At 40.9% G+C, this 15,165-nt stretch overlaps 1 protein-coding gene across 1 annotated transcript in view; it reads right to left on the reverse strand.

The window, feature by feature from the left end:
* Positions 1–15,165, reverse strand: part of ATG5 (autophagy related 5) — a 40,655-nt gene that overhangs the window by 8,601 nt on the left and 16,889 nt on the right. Inside the window, exon 6 of the mRNA XM_015415561.1 lies at positions 10,475–10,569. Coding sequence (XP_015271047.1) covers positions 10,475–10,569 — 95 coding nt within the window. The remainder of the gene's footprint in view (positions 1–10,474; positions 10,570–15,165) is intronic.

A 15,165-nucleotide genomic window follows, 5' to 3' on the forward strand; every position in this document is an offset into this window, starting at 1 on the left:
CAGCAGGATAATGCCACAGGGAATTCATTTAAGAAGAAAGAAGCATTTAGCTCTGGAAGGAAAATTGGCTTTATTTTACCTATCGAGAACTATTAATATTAAGCTGCTCTGAAGGGAGATGGGAAAATAATTGTAAAATGAGATGCCGCTGTTCTTAGAAATTTATGTTTAAATTGTTTAAACTATTTAGCAATTCTTCTTGGAAACTCTCTGCATAGTCAATGTTGATGGTTTGTTTTTGTAATTAAGGATGATGATATACCACTCACAATGTTATGAAAAGGAATTTTTACGGCTAAGCTAAGACTTTATGAGCGATGTAATAACCTCCAATTCTTGGGTTTTTAGTGGGTTTTCCTTTCTTTTTCCATAGTTTGTAGATCCCTTCCCTTATTTTGTTGTAGTTTTTAGAAAATGCAAATTAAAAAATCCCCTACGGGGGGCCAAAAAAAGGTCCCCTCACTGTAAAATCAACGCTCAGGCCAAACCACTGGACCTAGAGACACCAAATTTGGGGAGAGCACTCCTATCGTGGCGTAGGTGCTCGCTAAGAAGAAATTCGACCCCTAAGTGGGTCAAAAGGGGGGAAATGTGCTCCCCCCATTGATTCCTATGTGGCTCCCAGGCTGCTGCCTCTCTTCACCCCCCACTCTCTGATTGGTCAGCTGCAGAGCTCAGTGTTCTGAGGTAAAAAAAACCCAACAGTTACAGGGGACTGCAGAGAGCTAATGACAGTTGAGGAAATCAGGGGTGGCCAAGAACCACTTGTGAGGTGAAGCAAAGCTGCTGGCCCAGCCTCTCTGATGGCTTCCAACACACTCCCCCCCCTACACCTAACAGACAGTTGTCTGTCAGGTGCAGCCCCACCTCCATAGTGGCTTCTAATACTCCTCCCCCTCCTACACTGGACAGGCAGCTGCCTGTCAGGTGTAGGAGAGGAGGTGGAATGGCTTCCAACACACTCTCCCCACCTCCTATACCTAACAGGCAATTGTCTGTCAGGTGCAGCAGCAGTTGCAGGGTGCTTAAAGCCACGAGGGAGCCTGCCCCAGCAGTAACGCCTTAGTGATCCTGCCAGCCGTGCCTCCACAGTGGCTTCTAATACTCCTCGCCTTCCCCCTCCTACACTGGACAGGCAGTTGCCTGTCAGGTATAGGAGAGGAGGTGGGATGGCTTCCAACAGACTCCCCCCACCTCCTACACCTAACAGGTGGTTGTCTGTCAGGTGCAACAGCGGTTGCAGGGTGCTTAAAGCCACGAGGGAGCCTGCCCCAGCAGTAATGCTTTAGTGATCCTGCCAGCCCTGCCTCCAAAGTGGCATCTAATACTCCTCCCCCCTCCCCATCCTATACTGGACAGGCAGCTGCCTGTCAGGTGTAAGAGAGGAGGTGGGATGCTTGCAGCCGCTGGGGAGGTTTGCTCAGCAGGATTTCATTATCACTGCTGCTGGCCCAGCCTCCCCGATGCCTTTAAATACAATCCCCCCCAACACCACAGGCCGCTGTCTGTCAGGTGTAGGAGCAGGTCCAGGGTATGAATGTTTATGGGAGATAGTAAAAGACATTTCTAGGAACCATTTCAATGCGTGCCTCCCTCATGAACCTGAAGAAATGTCCACCACATCACCACTCCCTCACACCAACTACCCCTCCCACCTCTCACTGCCCCCAAGAAAGCTCCTGGCAAATGTCGAGCCACTAAAAGGAGGAGGCAACTTAGGAATGCGGCAAAGACATTTGCACACAGTACACCTGCAGTGCACTGAGTTGCAGAGGCCAAGTACCAGCAAGATCACCCTGAGGTGCTCAGAACAACACAGTCTCCATATGAGCAAAACAATCCAGAAACACAAGTAGAGAGGCCATCACTTTCGTAGAACGTGGCAGGAGTTGACTTAACAGATAACTATTCCTTAAATGGACAGTTCTATGTGGCCTGCTCCAGAGTGAGCACATTAAGCAGCCTGGTGATCCTAGCACCTGAGGGCAGAGAACCACCAATGTGGTCTAGAGAGAGGTCCTTCAGTAGAGAGACAAAAAAGTACATATGTCTCACTTCATTTCTTACACTACAATCTTTCACCTCAAGAGCTGGTTGACACCTATCAGAATGTCCTGCTGAGGGGTGTCTACAGAGCACAATTAACACCAGAGCTTCCAAAAGGTTAAGCGGGCTAAAAGCCCAAGAGATTTAAAATATTACCAAATAAAGTTATAATACATAAAATACAATAAAACTAAATTTAGTTTGAAAATGTTCAAAATAATCTCCTAGTAGCTTAAAGAAGGATAATCTACCTGAAACTTAAAACTCTACCGATTAAAAATGTTTCTGCAATTTTTAAAAGCTGCAGAAAACAGCATGAGTGACATTCCTACCACTAAGTGGCAGGAGATTTAAGAGATGATCATCATAGGAACAATTTGAAAAAGTGACAATAAAAGGGGTAATCAGAGAAGCTTATTGTAAACCCCACAAAAAAGCAATGAAAAGAAAGACTGTATAATGGTTTCTGGCAACTGAATCTCAGAGGGGAAGAGCCTCTGAGTGTGTGAAGTACGATACAATCTACCATACAGCTCAGCAGCGGGTACATATTAAAATGTGTTAGAAAAAAAGAGAAGTGATAAACAGGAACTGTAGGAAAATGCAAGCAATTCCTGCCAACAAAAGGGACTGAAGAGACAAAGCTAGTTTCTCACAGGAGAAGTTGCCAATCCAATAATTCAAAATGGCTTGTCACTAAAATACAGCCTTCTTTAAGCCTAGTCTCTGGAAAATAAAGTAACAAAACCCAAATCATTTTTTTAATATACACTACCAAGCTGCAAGAAGTCACAAAAGTATCAGATTGAAGCCATTTCAAAAGAGTAAGAAGAGATTTAGACAAAGGAAAACCTAAATTTCAAGGTAACAGACCAAGCAAAAGTTGCCAGTTGATTCACGTGCGGCTTCTTATTTATTTACTATCTTTACTGTTTTTGCAACCGGAGTCATAAACAGCAATAGCTTCATCAACGTTTTACCTAGAGCTTCACATCTGGACATACCAAAAAAATATGAGGAAGAGATGACTAAATTGATTAAATACTGGTTTAAATGCCTGAATCCATATAGGTACCCCATACAAAAGCTAATTCATGATTTTCCCTGAATAAATTTGCAACACCAAAGGGATACTTTGCCCATTGAGTGGGTACTACAATCTCCAGTGACCAAATTAACTCTAATACTTCTCAACATCTATTGATGATGGGGGTGCTAAGAAAAAGAAACATGGAATGACAAACTTATACAGTTAAATGTGTTCCAAATTGCTTATATAGTTAAATGTGTTCCAAATAGCTCCAAATAATGTCCATCAAAAGGCCATGTCAATGAGTGCAAAAATTTTGATTTTGAAAAAAACAACATAACTTTATTTCTAATCGTTGATATGAAGAGAATCAGTTTTACAGTATTTACAGATTTACAGTAACAAGGCAAAAATTGAAGCACAGCAAATGCCCTTTACTGAAAACGAGAGCAAAATAGCATTGGGTTAACGCCTACAACTTCCACCACTCCACATGGACAGTCAGTTTCCTTAATTTTCTCCTTAGTAAGACAGTCAATAACCTTAATCTAAGCAGTTCTTTCAAGTAAATTTCTGACAGAATCAACATAGTGAAACATCACAGGACAAGAAATCCCACTTGAAACCTCTACTTTTGCAATCTGCATTTCCCCAGAAATTATTAATTATTAAAAATGCATGGTTTTAAATAAAACCACAATACACAAAAGAGTTTGGCAAGTACCAGTCTGAGAAGAATGAGAGGCCTGTAGGCCTCATGGAAACCTTTCATCCACAAAAGTCCTGAGGCCTTTGTGTAAATTTTCCTATAGGCCTAAAGTTCCCATGCACCCTCCAAGCCTTATGATAGGGCAGGGGGGAAATGGAGGGAAAGCAGAAGCCAATCACTGGTGTGGAGTTAGAATATGGACAGAAAGCATACAAGGATCTGTGCAGGGTGGGAGGGTGTTCATTCCCTGAAGCTGAGCAGTAGTGAAGATGTCTTTGGAGGGAGTGGATCCTTTGCCCCACAGTGGGATGAGTCTGGCCTACTGGATCAGGTATTGAAATAGAAACAGGAACTTACTAAGGCAGTCACATTAGAGAATTTTGTTGTTTTCCAGCCAGCTTCTATTCTGTGTGAGTTTTGTCCTGCGTAGTTGTAGTGTCCCTGTATTAATTTTGCCTCATTTTTATAACTGTTCTTTTGTTTCCATAAGTGTTACAGTCAGGCATGCCCTGACTGAAAAAGGAGTTTTCGGGGGGGGGGGCAGGTAGGGAAGGTGGTCTGGGCTCCCTCCAGTAAAGCTCAAGAACCAGAGTGATGGCAGTCAGTTAAATGCCTTGCCTGCTCCAGGGCTGAAAGGAGCAGAAGGAAAGGAGGGGTGTGTGGGAAGGGAGAGATCCCCAAAAGGGGCACCCCTTGTGTGGCAAAACCTACACAGCCTTTCCCCTTCGATGACAAGCCAGCAATCTGAATTGCCACTAACAAATTAAGACAGTTTGAAGATAGTGTGAAAACCGCCTGACACTTGAGAAATCCTATTTACCCCTACTCTCCTTAAAACATAGTTGCATACAATCAAAACTAGCTTCCCTCCTACCTTAACCTGCCTTGTGAAGCATGGGCCAAGCTAAAGACCACAATTGTTTCAGTGATGGCAATCCTATTTGCAATGTCTTCAACCTGTATTCATGAAAAATTCTGGATCAGTTATGGCTTTTGATTCCCAAGAAACTGATGTAAAGTACATTTAAAAGTTTTTAATGAACAAGATGTACTCTTGCAAACTGAAGAATTTTTAGTTCAATAATTGCAATGGAATACCCACCCTATACTGCCAGTAACTGGAAACATGATCTATAAAGGTTAATCTATAGCCAGCCATTTTAACTTGAAAAGTGTGGATATTTTTTAAAGTTGGCTCTATTGAACTTTGAAGCTCTGTTGTTCTTTTGAAAGTTGATCATTACATAGTTCTTAAAAAACTGAAACGAATACACATGTAGCACACCCATAGCGGAAACCTTTAGTTCTCATGGTCTGTTATTTAGCCATGTTATCATTATGTCTAACAGTATCAAAGTAATGTCAGTAATACTTAACCTAAATACTATGAATGTCTCACAGACTGTGGTTGAATTAAGGGCAGCCATTAGAATTACACACACATCTGGAATGAAGCTAAATGTATTTATTTTTATGTAGTAAGGTTTATTACAATTTTGTCTAGACAATGATGCCAAAAAAGATTTTGGTCACAGTTTGGGGACAATTTTCCTAATGATATGTGGGCAACAGCCCATGTCTTCCTCACATCCTTTCATTTGGCAAGGTATGATGTAAAGAACAAATGTAACTTTCCCAACCTCCTATATGATTAAGAGCAACAGTATTTCCAGGCCTATAGATAAACTATGGCAACTGTTTAGACTGAGTCTCCCACACAGAGTGCTTATAAAGTTATTACCAACCTCCTTCAAAATGCCACCCAAAAATGTTTTATGGTTTATTCAAGTTACTGGTACTCTTTGATAACCTTAATATACATCTAAGCTAAACAGCCTGCAGCAATGACAGAGTGAACAGACCAAACCTACAACTGTAGTTCTGAAGTATAGAGAGTAAGGATGTGCAAAGAAAAAATATTCAGTATTATTCAGATTCGGGATTCTCTGATTTGAATATATTCGGTATAACCCAATATTCCAAAATACCAAGATCAGTATGGATACCCTATTCGAGAAATATTTGGGATTCCTGAATATATTCAGCTCCATTATACCAAATGGGGCAATTGGAGTCAATGGCAAATCTCTCCTAGGGTATATTCAGGGGCCTGGATGGGAGGGGGTTTGAGCTGGAGGCACCAAATTTGCAGTGTAGCTGCCAGAGCATCTCTCCAAAAGAACCCTGAAGAGGGTCCAATTCTAGGGGCACCCAAAGTGGGTAGTTGCAGAAATCCCACCCCTCAGTTTGTGCTTTAGAGATTCTCACATTTGACCTTAGTCCTGTAGGTTTCTTGGCACTGTCATATTATAGCACTGGATTGTGCTGATGGGCACTGTTGTGCTGCTTTTGCTGTCCTTGCAACCCCCCTCCCCCTTGCTTGCACTGTGGTTCTGTGGCTGTGCATGACATCAGACTTGTGGGGCTGGCTTTTGCCACAATGGCACAGGGTGCTGCCATTGGACACTAGTAGGTTGGCACTGGTTGGGTTCTGCTGCTGGCCACTAACAGTGCACTGTTTCTGCTATCCTTACAAAAATGCCACCCCTCAGTTTGCATTTCAGAGATTCGCACATTTGATCTTAGTCCTGTTGGTTTCTTGGCAGAGCCACAGTGGCACTGGTTCTGTAAGGTACACTGCACTGGTTCTGCTGCTGGCCTAGCAAACAATACCCCCCCCCCCAAAAAAAATGTCACTTTCGACTGTAGAGATACTTTGGGAGAATCTCTTCTCTGCTGGACTTTTGCTATTTTCCCCACCATTGGAAACAATGGTGGGATGGGGGCACCCTTTTTGGGTGCCCCTAGAATTGGACCCCCTGGTCCAATCGTTTTGAGACTTGGGGGTTCTTTTGGGGAGAGGCTCCAGCAGCTACATTGCAAATTCGGTGCCTCCACCTCAAACCACTTCCCCCTCCAGGCCCCTGAATTTACCCTAGGAGGGATTTGCCACTGACAACAATGGCCCCATAGGGTATAATGGAGCCAAATATATTTGGGAATTGGATTCTCTAATTCAGCTGCGAAATACACATCGGAGAATCGTATTTGATTGTATATATGCCCAAATAATGCTGATGAGGCATTTGGGTATATATTCGGCTTGGCTTCTGCTGAATGCACACCCCTAACAGAGAGTCGTATCATTGGGTTCTGGGACAGTTGGAAATAGAGTGCTATTCTGAAGCAGTGACTATCCTTACAAAGCATAAAGAAAGTTTCGTTTTCAACAACTCTTGCGTAAAAGCTAGACTGTTTTGGACAGTGGTCAGTGAAAAGATATGAAGCTGAATACTCTTAGAACTCCAAGAGACATATGTGAAATGACAGCATCTACTGCAGATGCCTGTGATCAATTTTACTACCACTTTTTACACTTGAACACCATCTGCTCATACGTCAATTTATATTGCACATTAAATTACATTATATCATTTATTTTCACACATTTTCACACATTCTTTACAAGAAGAGAAAATCTGGATCAATACGTAATTTATAAAGAATATTTATACCCCGCTATTCCACAAATAAATTGTTCAAAGCAATTTCTATCAATAAAACCATGAAATAAACTAAGAGTCCACCAAAAGATTAAGAATGAAAGAGCAATCTATTAAGAAATACTATAATGCAAGCACATAAGTTGATGCCTAGATGTTGTGGTCAAGTGACTAACGTGGAACAAGCTGATGCTGAATTCAGACACTGGAAAGGCTGGTTGGAAGGGCTGATAGTTAAGGAAAGATGTGTGGCCACTTTGGGTGGTGTGATATTCTACTGGCAGGTACACTTCTAGGTTCAGCTGATCTATGCTACTGTAAAATTAAGGCTCGATTACTGGAAAGCACTTTATGTGGGGATGACTTTAAAATGACCTCACAAATGTCAGTTAATTCAGAATACAATGACTTGTCTTTAGACAAAAACAAATTGTCTTTTTCATTTAGAAAATGCATATGTTGCTTCTCCAGCAACCTGCCTGAGGTAAAATACAATGATAGCTAATTCTTAACATGGCCCAAAAATATGGATTAAAAAAATTCATATCATACAGCCACGTTCAGATGGTGATTTCTCATTGCAAATATAGAGGAACTGCCAGTTTTGCAGAAAAATTCTAAGCATCTTCTTAAAATTGAAGGATTTACAAAAAATACCTGACGTGGGCAAGCATTTTCTGTTACATGCACAGATAAGGTAAAGGAAATGATTCTCAGGAAACTATGATAGCTGGAGAAAGGGACTATGATGTTGGGAAAAAGGAGGTGGATTGTTGGTGTCATTGCAGCCCAGCAGAAAAGAAACTAGACAGGCAAAAACACAGTGGCAGTGTTCAGAAAGTAGAGGAGACAGTGTGGCGTTATCCTTTCAAGGGCTGCCATCCCCCAGGTGGGAGCGGGGGATCCCCCAATTTCATGGACCCCTGCCCACTGCCAGCCAGCTTGCCAGTGAGGGGAAGCCCTGCCCTCAACAGCCACGACCTGGCGTATGCACGACCTGGCGTCCCCAACATGATGACATCATGTGGAAATGACATCATCATTCCGGGGATGTCGTGTGGTGACATTCTGGTATTTGGGGCAAAACTCTATGGTTACCATAGTTTTGCCCAAAATACCAGAGCATCGTCACGTGACATACCCAGCATGATGATGTTGTTTCCTCATGATGTCATTGCATCAGGGACGCTGCGCATGGTGACATTGCCCCGTTCCCACACTCCTGGAGAGCTCCTTCCCCACAAGAGCTTAGGACTTCGGTAACCCTAATCTTTTCTTCCACAGCCACCAGCCAAGTGGCGGTGGCTGGGAAGAGGGGGAGAGGGAGGAGGTGGTCCAGCTTTTTTCTTTCCTTTCCTTAGTCCCTGCCTCTGTGCAGGAGTGCAGGTTGCAGTGGCTGAGAGGCAGCAGCTGAGGCACTTCCTCCCTGCTTCCTTCCCCACCTACTGCCCCAACTTCTGCTGAAAAGACAGAAGGCAGGCAAGAAGAAGTGGCTATGAAAAATAGAAGCAGAGGCAATGCACCACTACAACATGCTGATGGGCTCCCACTTGTAAACCCATTAAAAAATTAACAAACCAGCCATAAAACCCAGGAAAGGCAGAGAAATGTAACATTCACTTTCCATACTCAGTGTGTTCCTGGTGCTGTAGACCCCACAAACATGAAGGACACCTCTCCCTTTACGAACCTGTGCACCAACATCATTTGTTACACTAGATTCTTCTCACAGTTCCCTCCCACAGAGGCCCAGATACTCTGGGATAGGCTACCAGGAGCCAACAGCCCTCTCTTCCACTTACTTTAGAAGATGGCAAGGAGAGCTTTCTGCTTATTTTTATTGTAGTTTCTGTGGACTGTAAATACAGTTTTAGGCTTTAATTGTTGTTTTGAATAGGGGAGGGGTTACTTTTTAGTGCATGTTTTACATATACCTTATATACTATCTAGGGCCCACACTCTGGGGAAAGACAGTGTCTTTATATTTAATAAACAGAGAACAATTAAATCAGCATCCATTTAACCAAAGGCAGAAGGAAGAATCACAATGAAAGTTCAAACAGGCAAATACAAAACAAAGAAAATCAAAAGCCAGACAAAAATGGCATTTAAGTGCCATGCAAAATAGTTTGTAACAGCAAAGATACAAGGTGAACCTCTTGTGGAAAAGTATTTCAGGGAAAGTGCCCCAACCAGAAAGGCACTGTGTGTCTAATTACCATCCACTTCATCTCTATTGCTAGCAGTACCAAGACCGGCCTGACCTGGATATCCCAATCTCATCAGATCTTTGAAGCTAAGCAGGGTCAGCCTTGGCTAGTATTTGGAAGGGTTACCGCCAAGGAATATCAGGGTTGTGATGCAGAGGCAGGCAATGGCAAAACCACCAGTCTCTTGCCTTAAAAACAAGTCTAGCTCACCACCTAGTGGTGCATAACACTAAAGAGCTAGAACTTCTGGCTGCCAGACAATCTTAGGATCTCCTGGCTATTCTACACACAATGCCATACAATTATTATCATTATTAGTAGTAGTAGCAGTACCAAGACCTCTGATGCCAACCTTTAAGAATGGGCAGGTTCACATGGGAAGAGATACACATTTAGATATGCTGAGATTAGAGAGCTGAGGGCTTCAGAGACAAAACCTGGTACTTTTACCCCAAACAAACTGGAAGCTAATGAAGATTTTGTAATACAGTGGTATTACAATGTCCAATGTTTTCCATAAAGAAGAAGAAGAGGAGATTGGATTTATACCCCACCCTTCACTACCCAGAGGAGTCTCAGTGCGGCTTACAAACTCCTTTCCCTTCCCCTCCCCACAACAGACACCCTGTGAGGTAGGTGGGGCTGAGAGAGCTCTGACAGAAACTGTTCTTTTTCAAGAACAGCTGTGCCAGAACTATGGCTTGCCCACGGTCATCCAGCAGGTGCAAGTGGGGAATCAAACCCGGTTCTCCTAGATTAGAGTCCATGCACTTAACCACTACACTAAACTGGAAGAAAAGTTAGAAAGCCCCATAAAGTGTGTACAGTCACAAAAGCTCGTAAGTGTGGCAAGAAGGAAAAGATACTAAACTCAAGATTCTTGTACTAGAGCACCTGGAATTAAACCTATAAGGTAACAAGCATTTAAAAAACAAAATCTAATAACTATTTTTATTTCTACAAAAATTATGCTTACCTGATATATTCTAAATGGGATGAAGCGAAATCCACTATCTTCTGGAGGGTACTCCATGAGTTTCCTGTTTATGGCCCAAAATTGGTCAAATTTGTCTGAAAATGAGAGTATTACATGTTGTTTTAATAAAATAGGTCCTATCAAAGTTACTGATTTTTTTAATCATTTCAAACTATTTGAGTATCTGCTTCAAATAGAAAGACAATAAAATAAATAAAAGGAAAGTATGAGGAACAGAACATGTCTTTCCCTGTATTTCAGTTTGTCCTCATCAAGGGTGACAAAAACGCCTTCATATTTAGGCAAGAGATCATTAAATCAGTCAAGTAATTAATGGGGGGTGAATCACAAACGATATTTATCTAGTTTCTGCACAACACTGAACTTAAGTCAGTTTTCGTAGCAGTCAGTCAAGGTTAAGTACATTTTTTTAGTTTTTCAGTTTTCATAGCAGTCAGTCAAATAAGGTTAAGTACATTTTTTTAAAAAATCACTAAACGATACGCTACCCCCGCCCCTGGCCTATATAATAACACATTCAAATGTGTACATCAGTCAGCAAACAAGTAGCTCTTTAGAGTATTATGGGTTGTTATTTGTTTCATTTGCATAGGTTCCAAAGTGTTGGATACAGTATATATGCTGTGACAATAAGGAAATATAGTTTGCATACTACTAGGGGAAGAACACACTGTTGAATCGGGAAATTCATTTTTGATATACTATAACTTGTATCACCAGAATCTCATAAACCTAGATGAACTCAAACTACAGAATGCAACAAAATATTTTGTTCACAACATCTACAAGACTATCACTGAGTGATGTTCCTACTCATCAAAAGCTGCTCTTAAAAAAACAAACCCTAACAGAGTATGCCCCTTCATGTATCCTTGTCATTTTAATGCTATGAAGACTTCAAAAGCAAGTTACTCCCAAATATTAAAATGTCATGTAGGAAAAATAAAATAGCATTTCTGAGAATGAGAGAGCTAGAACACCTTTGCTATAGCAGTTTCTTCACTAGAAGTACTGATGTGTATCAATGATTTTTTCACATCATTCCCAGCTATTAAAACTACGATGAGAAACGCATCTTACAGGTTGAAAGCTGACAGTAAACCTGAAAATTGGAAACTAATGAAAACGTTGTAAAGTTTCATTATTAACTATTTTTATGCTGTACATTGTGATTTATAAAATGTAATTCAGCTTAGTTATTAAATGTTTATACACATGAATCATGTATTTAAGAAAGCATCTCGGAACTGCCTGCCATTACATATTCAAATACCAGAAAATTCTTAAAAATATGTAGAGTGTCATTGCAGAAATTAATACTGGAACTGCTCTGAAATCTTCAAGATGGACTATATGACAGTTTGAGAGGCCAACTAACACTTTAGAGGGTGGCCCAAACCAATGTTCCCTCTAAGCTGTGGAGTCTTGTGAGCAAAAATTCTACTTTGTGAGCTCCTGGCATTAAAGTTGTGAGCAAGTGATTTGGCTCCTGCATAAAGGAGTTTGCTCTGGAGGCACCCTTCCTGAGCTAAGACAAAAATGTATGAGCCGGAGGCTAAAAAACTGTGAGCTAGCTCACACTAACTCAGCTTAGAGGGAACAATGGCCCAAACAATCCATTTGATTCACATACTTGAATACCAGTCTGCCACAAGTAGGTCTAATACAAAAGGTGAGGATGAATCTAGCGAGAAAGAGAACCACAGGTGAAGGATACTGATCCTTCCTATTTTGCTCCCTGCAGCCCAGTCTCCCTCCTGGTTTCTCCCAAAGGCTGAACTCCAGTAACAGAGCCTGGCTAACCTCAGGGGCAAACTGCCCTGGAAATAATAACTGGCAAGGAGGTTCAGCACATTTTTTGTATTTTAAATAATATTGCCTACTTTCAAGACAAGTGTGCCTAAACTACTCAAAGAGGTAAGCCCTGAGATTCTTGCTAGCATGCAGACATTTTGTCACTAGTCAAAAGGATCAGACAATTTTTAGACACCCCCTCACTGCCTAAGATACAAGTCATACTACTCTACCAGTCTGACTGTAGCTGTTTCAACAATAGCTACACTTACTGGACATTCCAGATTCAATATAACCTGAGGGCTAAAACGCTCCTGTAGTAGAAATTTCTACCACCCCAAAATCAGCAAGAGCTGTTTCTATCTTCACTCTCTCCCAAATTCACAAATTAATTCACCTCAAGGGTTCTCAGACTTGCAGTGCAGTGAAGCAGAGTTACTCCAGTGTAAGTCCATCAAAGCTGATGCAGACTAATGTGATATGCCAAACACAACTCTGTAGCTGTCCCCAATGTTGTATTATATGCTTTTAAATAGTGCATTGTGTGGCTTTTTAATCAATACATAAATTAATGTTTTCATTCAAAAATGTATGCATCAGTGCATAGTCAGTTACAATCAACTAGAAATGCCAGGGGACTATTCATATACCCTTTCCAACATGTTTGCACATTTTTCTTAAATACTAGTTTGAATACAGTATTTGATTTTAACCTTCAGTAAATGACTGTGTGATAGCTTAGATATCTCAAAATGGATATGAAAATAAACAGGACAGTTCAGAAATCTATAATAGGCCAGATAAAACTACTGTGTGACTCCCAGGTTTCCAGAACCTCAGTTATAAAGAACATTCCAAAAAAGAAGCAGTAACAAAATAAAGATCTCCTCAGTTGGAAAACTTTTCTAGCCCACTTTCTAAATAGTAAATTGCTTTGTTAAAAAAATGATATTTTCATCTCAAAGTTTGAGGTCCTAAAGAATCTTTACCTACAAGAAACACACCTTTTACTGTTTTCATTTTGCAACAACTAAAATTATAATTTAAGCCAGCAACAGACAAATAACATGATAGTAGGCTATCTGAAAATGTATTTCCAAAACTGCAGCTCCAAGTTCTTGACAGCAACATACAAGAATGCAGTAGCCTTTAGTATTGTATTAAACCATTTAGTCTGATGCAATGCAGCTTAGAAGGTTATTAGTAGGAAAAAATATATGGTGTTTCATAGAAAAAGCAACTTGCAGATGTATCATTAACTCTGAGGCAGTTATCACAACTGCTACTTTCTTTTCTTTTTTGTGGTCATAAATTTTGTTTCACAGAGGGGTTTAAAATCATCAACCTATCTATAATGAAAGCCATACTGAAAGATGCAGCATGTATTTTGAAAAGTTCTCTTGGTTTCATAAGTTTTTCTTATTTCTCTTTTACTAAGTAATGAAATATAAAATTAGCATTTGAAAGCGTTCAAAACATTATCTGTTAGGTTCCACAGGTGCAGTTTCCAATGACACACACTGAAACCCATACAACCAACATTTCTAGGCAACCTCTTATCTTGGGATTACCACAATGTTCTCCCAAACAAGTCAAACACACTTCTGCTTCAAACCTTCTTAACAGAATCGTTGATAACTAAGAACATTAGCAGACACAAAGCGTAGAAGTTCACCTACACAAATCTATACCTCTGCCCAAAAAAGCTTTTCATTAAGCTCTCTGCTTTGCTTAAGCATACTTTTAATTTTCCAGTGGTGAAGCCTTTCACAAGCTCATTTTTTATTCATCTGCCAAACTATTATTATATTCCCAACATTGACCTCAAGTTTGAGCCTGTATGAGCAGAAGTAAATTTAGCAAGCAGCACTGGGGCAAAATTTTACACAGAAACACTGAAGCCTGTGCTATTCAAACTTTATACTTTCCAGACAAGGTAAATTAGGACTCATGCTTAGCTTTAACAAAATTACTGAAGTTCGTAAGAGTTCACAGTCCTATGCGATTGTTGCAGTTGCACCAATGTCTAGAATTGGGTTAATCTCTTTCACCTAAATATCCGCTATGCAGTTTATCATTCTTTTTTACCTCTTTCATCTAATAAGTTGATTGTCTAAATATCTGAACGAGACACAGAGGGGCAATTTAGTTTCAAAAACATGTAAAACTGAAACACCTTCCTATAGCATTTAATAATGCATAGGACTGAAAACATAGGGAGAAAACATAAGACCATAAGAGAAGCCATGTTGGATCAGGCCAATGGCCCATACAGTCCAACACTCTGCGTTACACAGTGGCCAAAATCGACCAGCAGGGCCAGAACTCCAGAAGCCCTCCCACTGTTGCCCTCCAAGCACCAAGAATACAGAGCTTCACTGCTCCAGACATAGTGTTCCTTGTAGCTAATGGCCATCATGGACCACTGCTCCATGTGTTTATCTAATACCCTCTTGAAGCTGTCCATGCCTGTAGCCACCACCACTTCCTGCAGCAGTGAATTCTATATGTTAATTACTCTTTGGGTGAAAAAGTACTTCCTTTTATCTGTTCTAAGCCTACTGCTCATCAATTTCATTGATTGCCCACGAGTTCTTGTATTGTGAGAAAGGGAGAAAAGTACTTCTTTCTCCACCTTCTCTATCCCATGCATAATTTTGTAAACCTCGATCATGTCACCCCTCAGTCTTCATTTCTCCAAGCTAAAGAGCACTAACCTTTTAAACCTTTCTTCACAGGGAAGGTGTTCCATCCCCTTAATCATTTCAGTTGCCCTTTTCTGCACCTTTTACAATGCTATAACTTTTGGGGGGTGTGGTGACCAGAACTGTACACAGTATTCCAAATGAGGCTGCACCATAGATTTATACAGGGGC

Source organism: Gekko japonicus, unplaced genomic scaffold (genome assembly GCF_001447785.1).
Source record: "Gekko japonicus isolate JY-2015 unplaced genomic scaffold, Gekko_japonicus_V1.1 scaffold1938, whole genome shotgun sequence".
Taxonomy (NCBI): Eukaryota; Metazoa; Chordata; class Lepidosauria; order Squamata; family Gekkonidae; genus Gekko; species Gekko japonicus.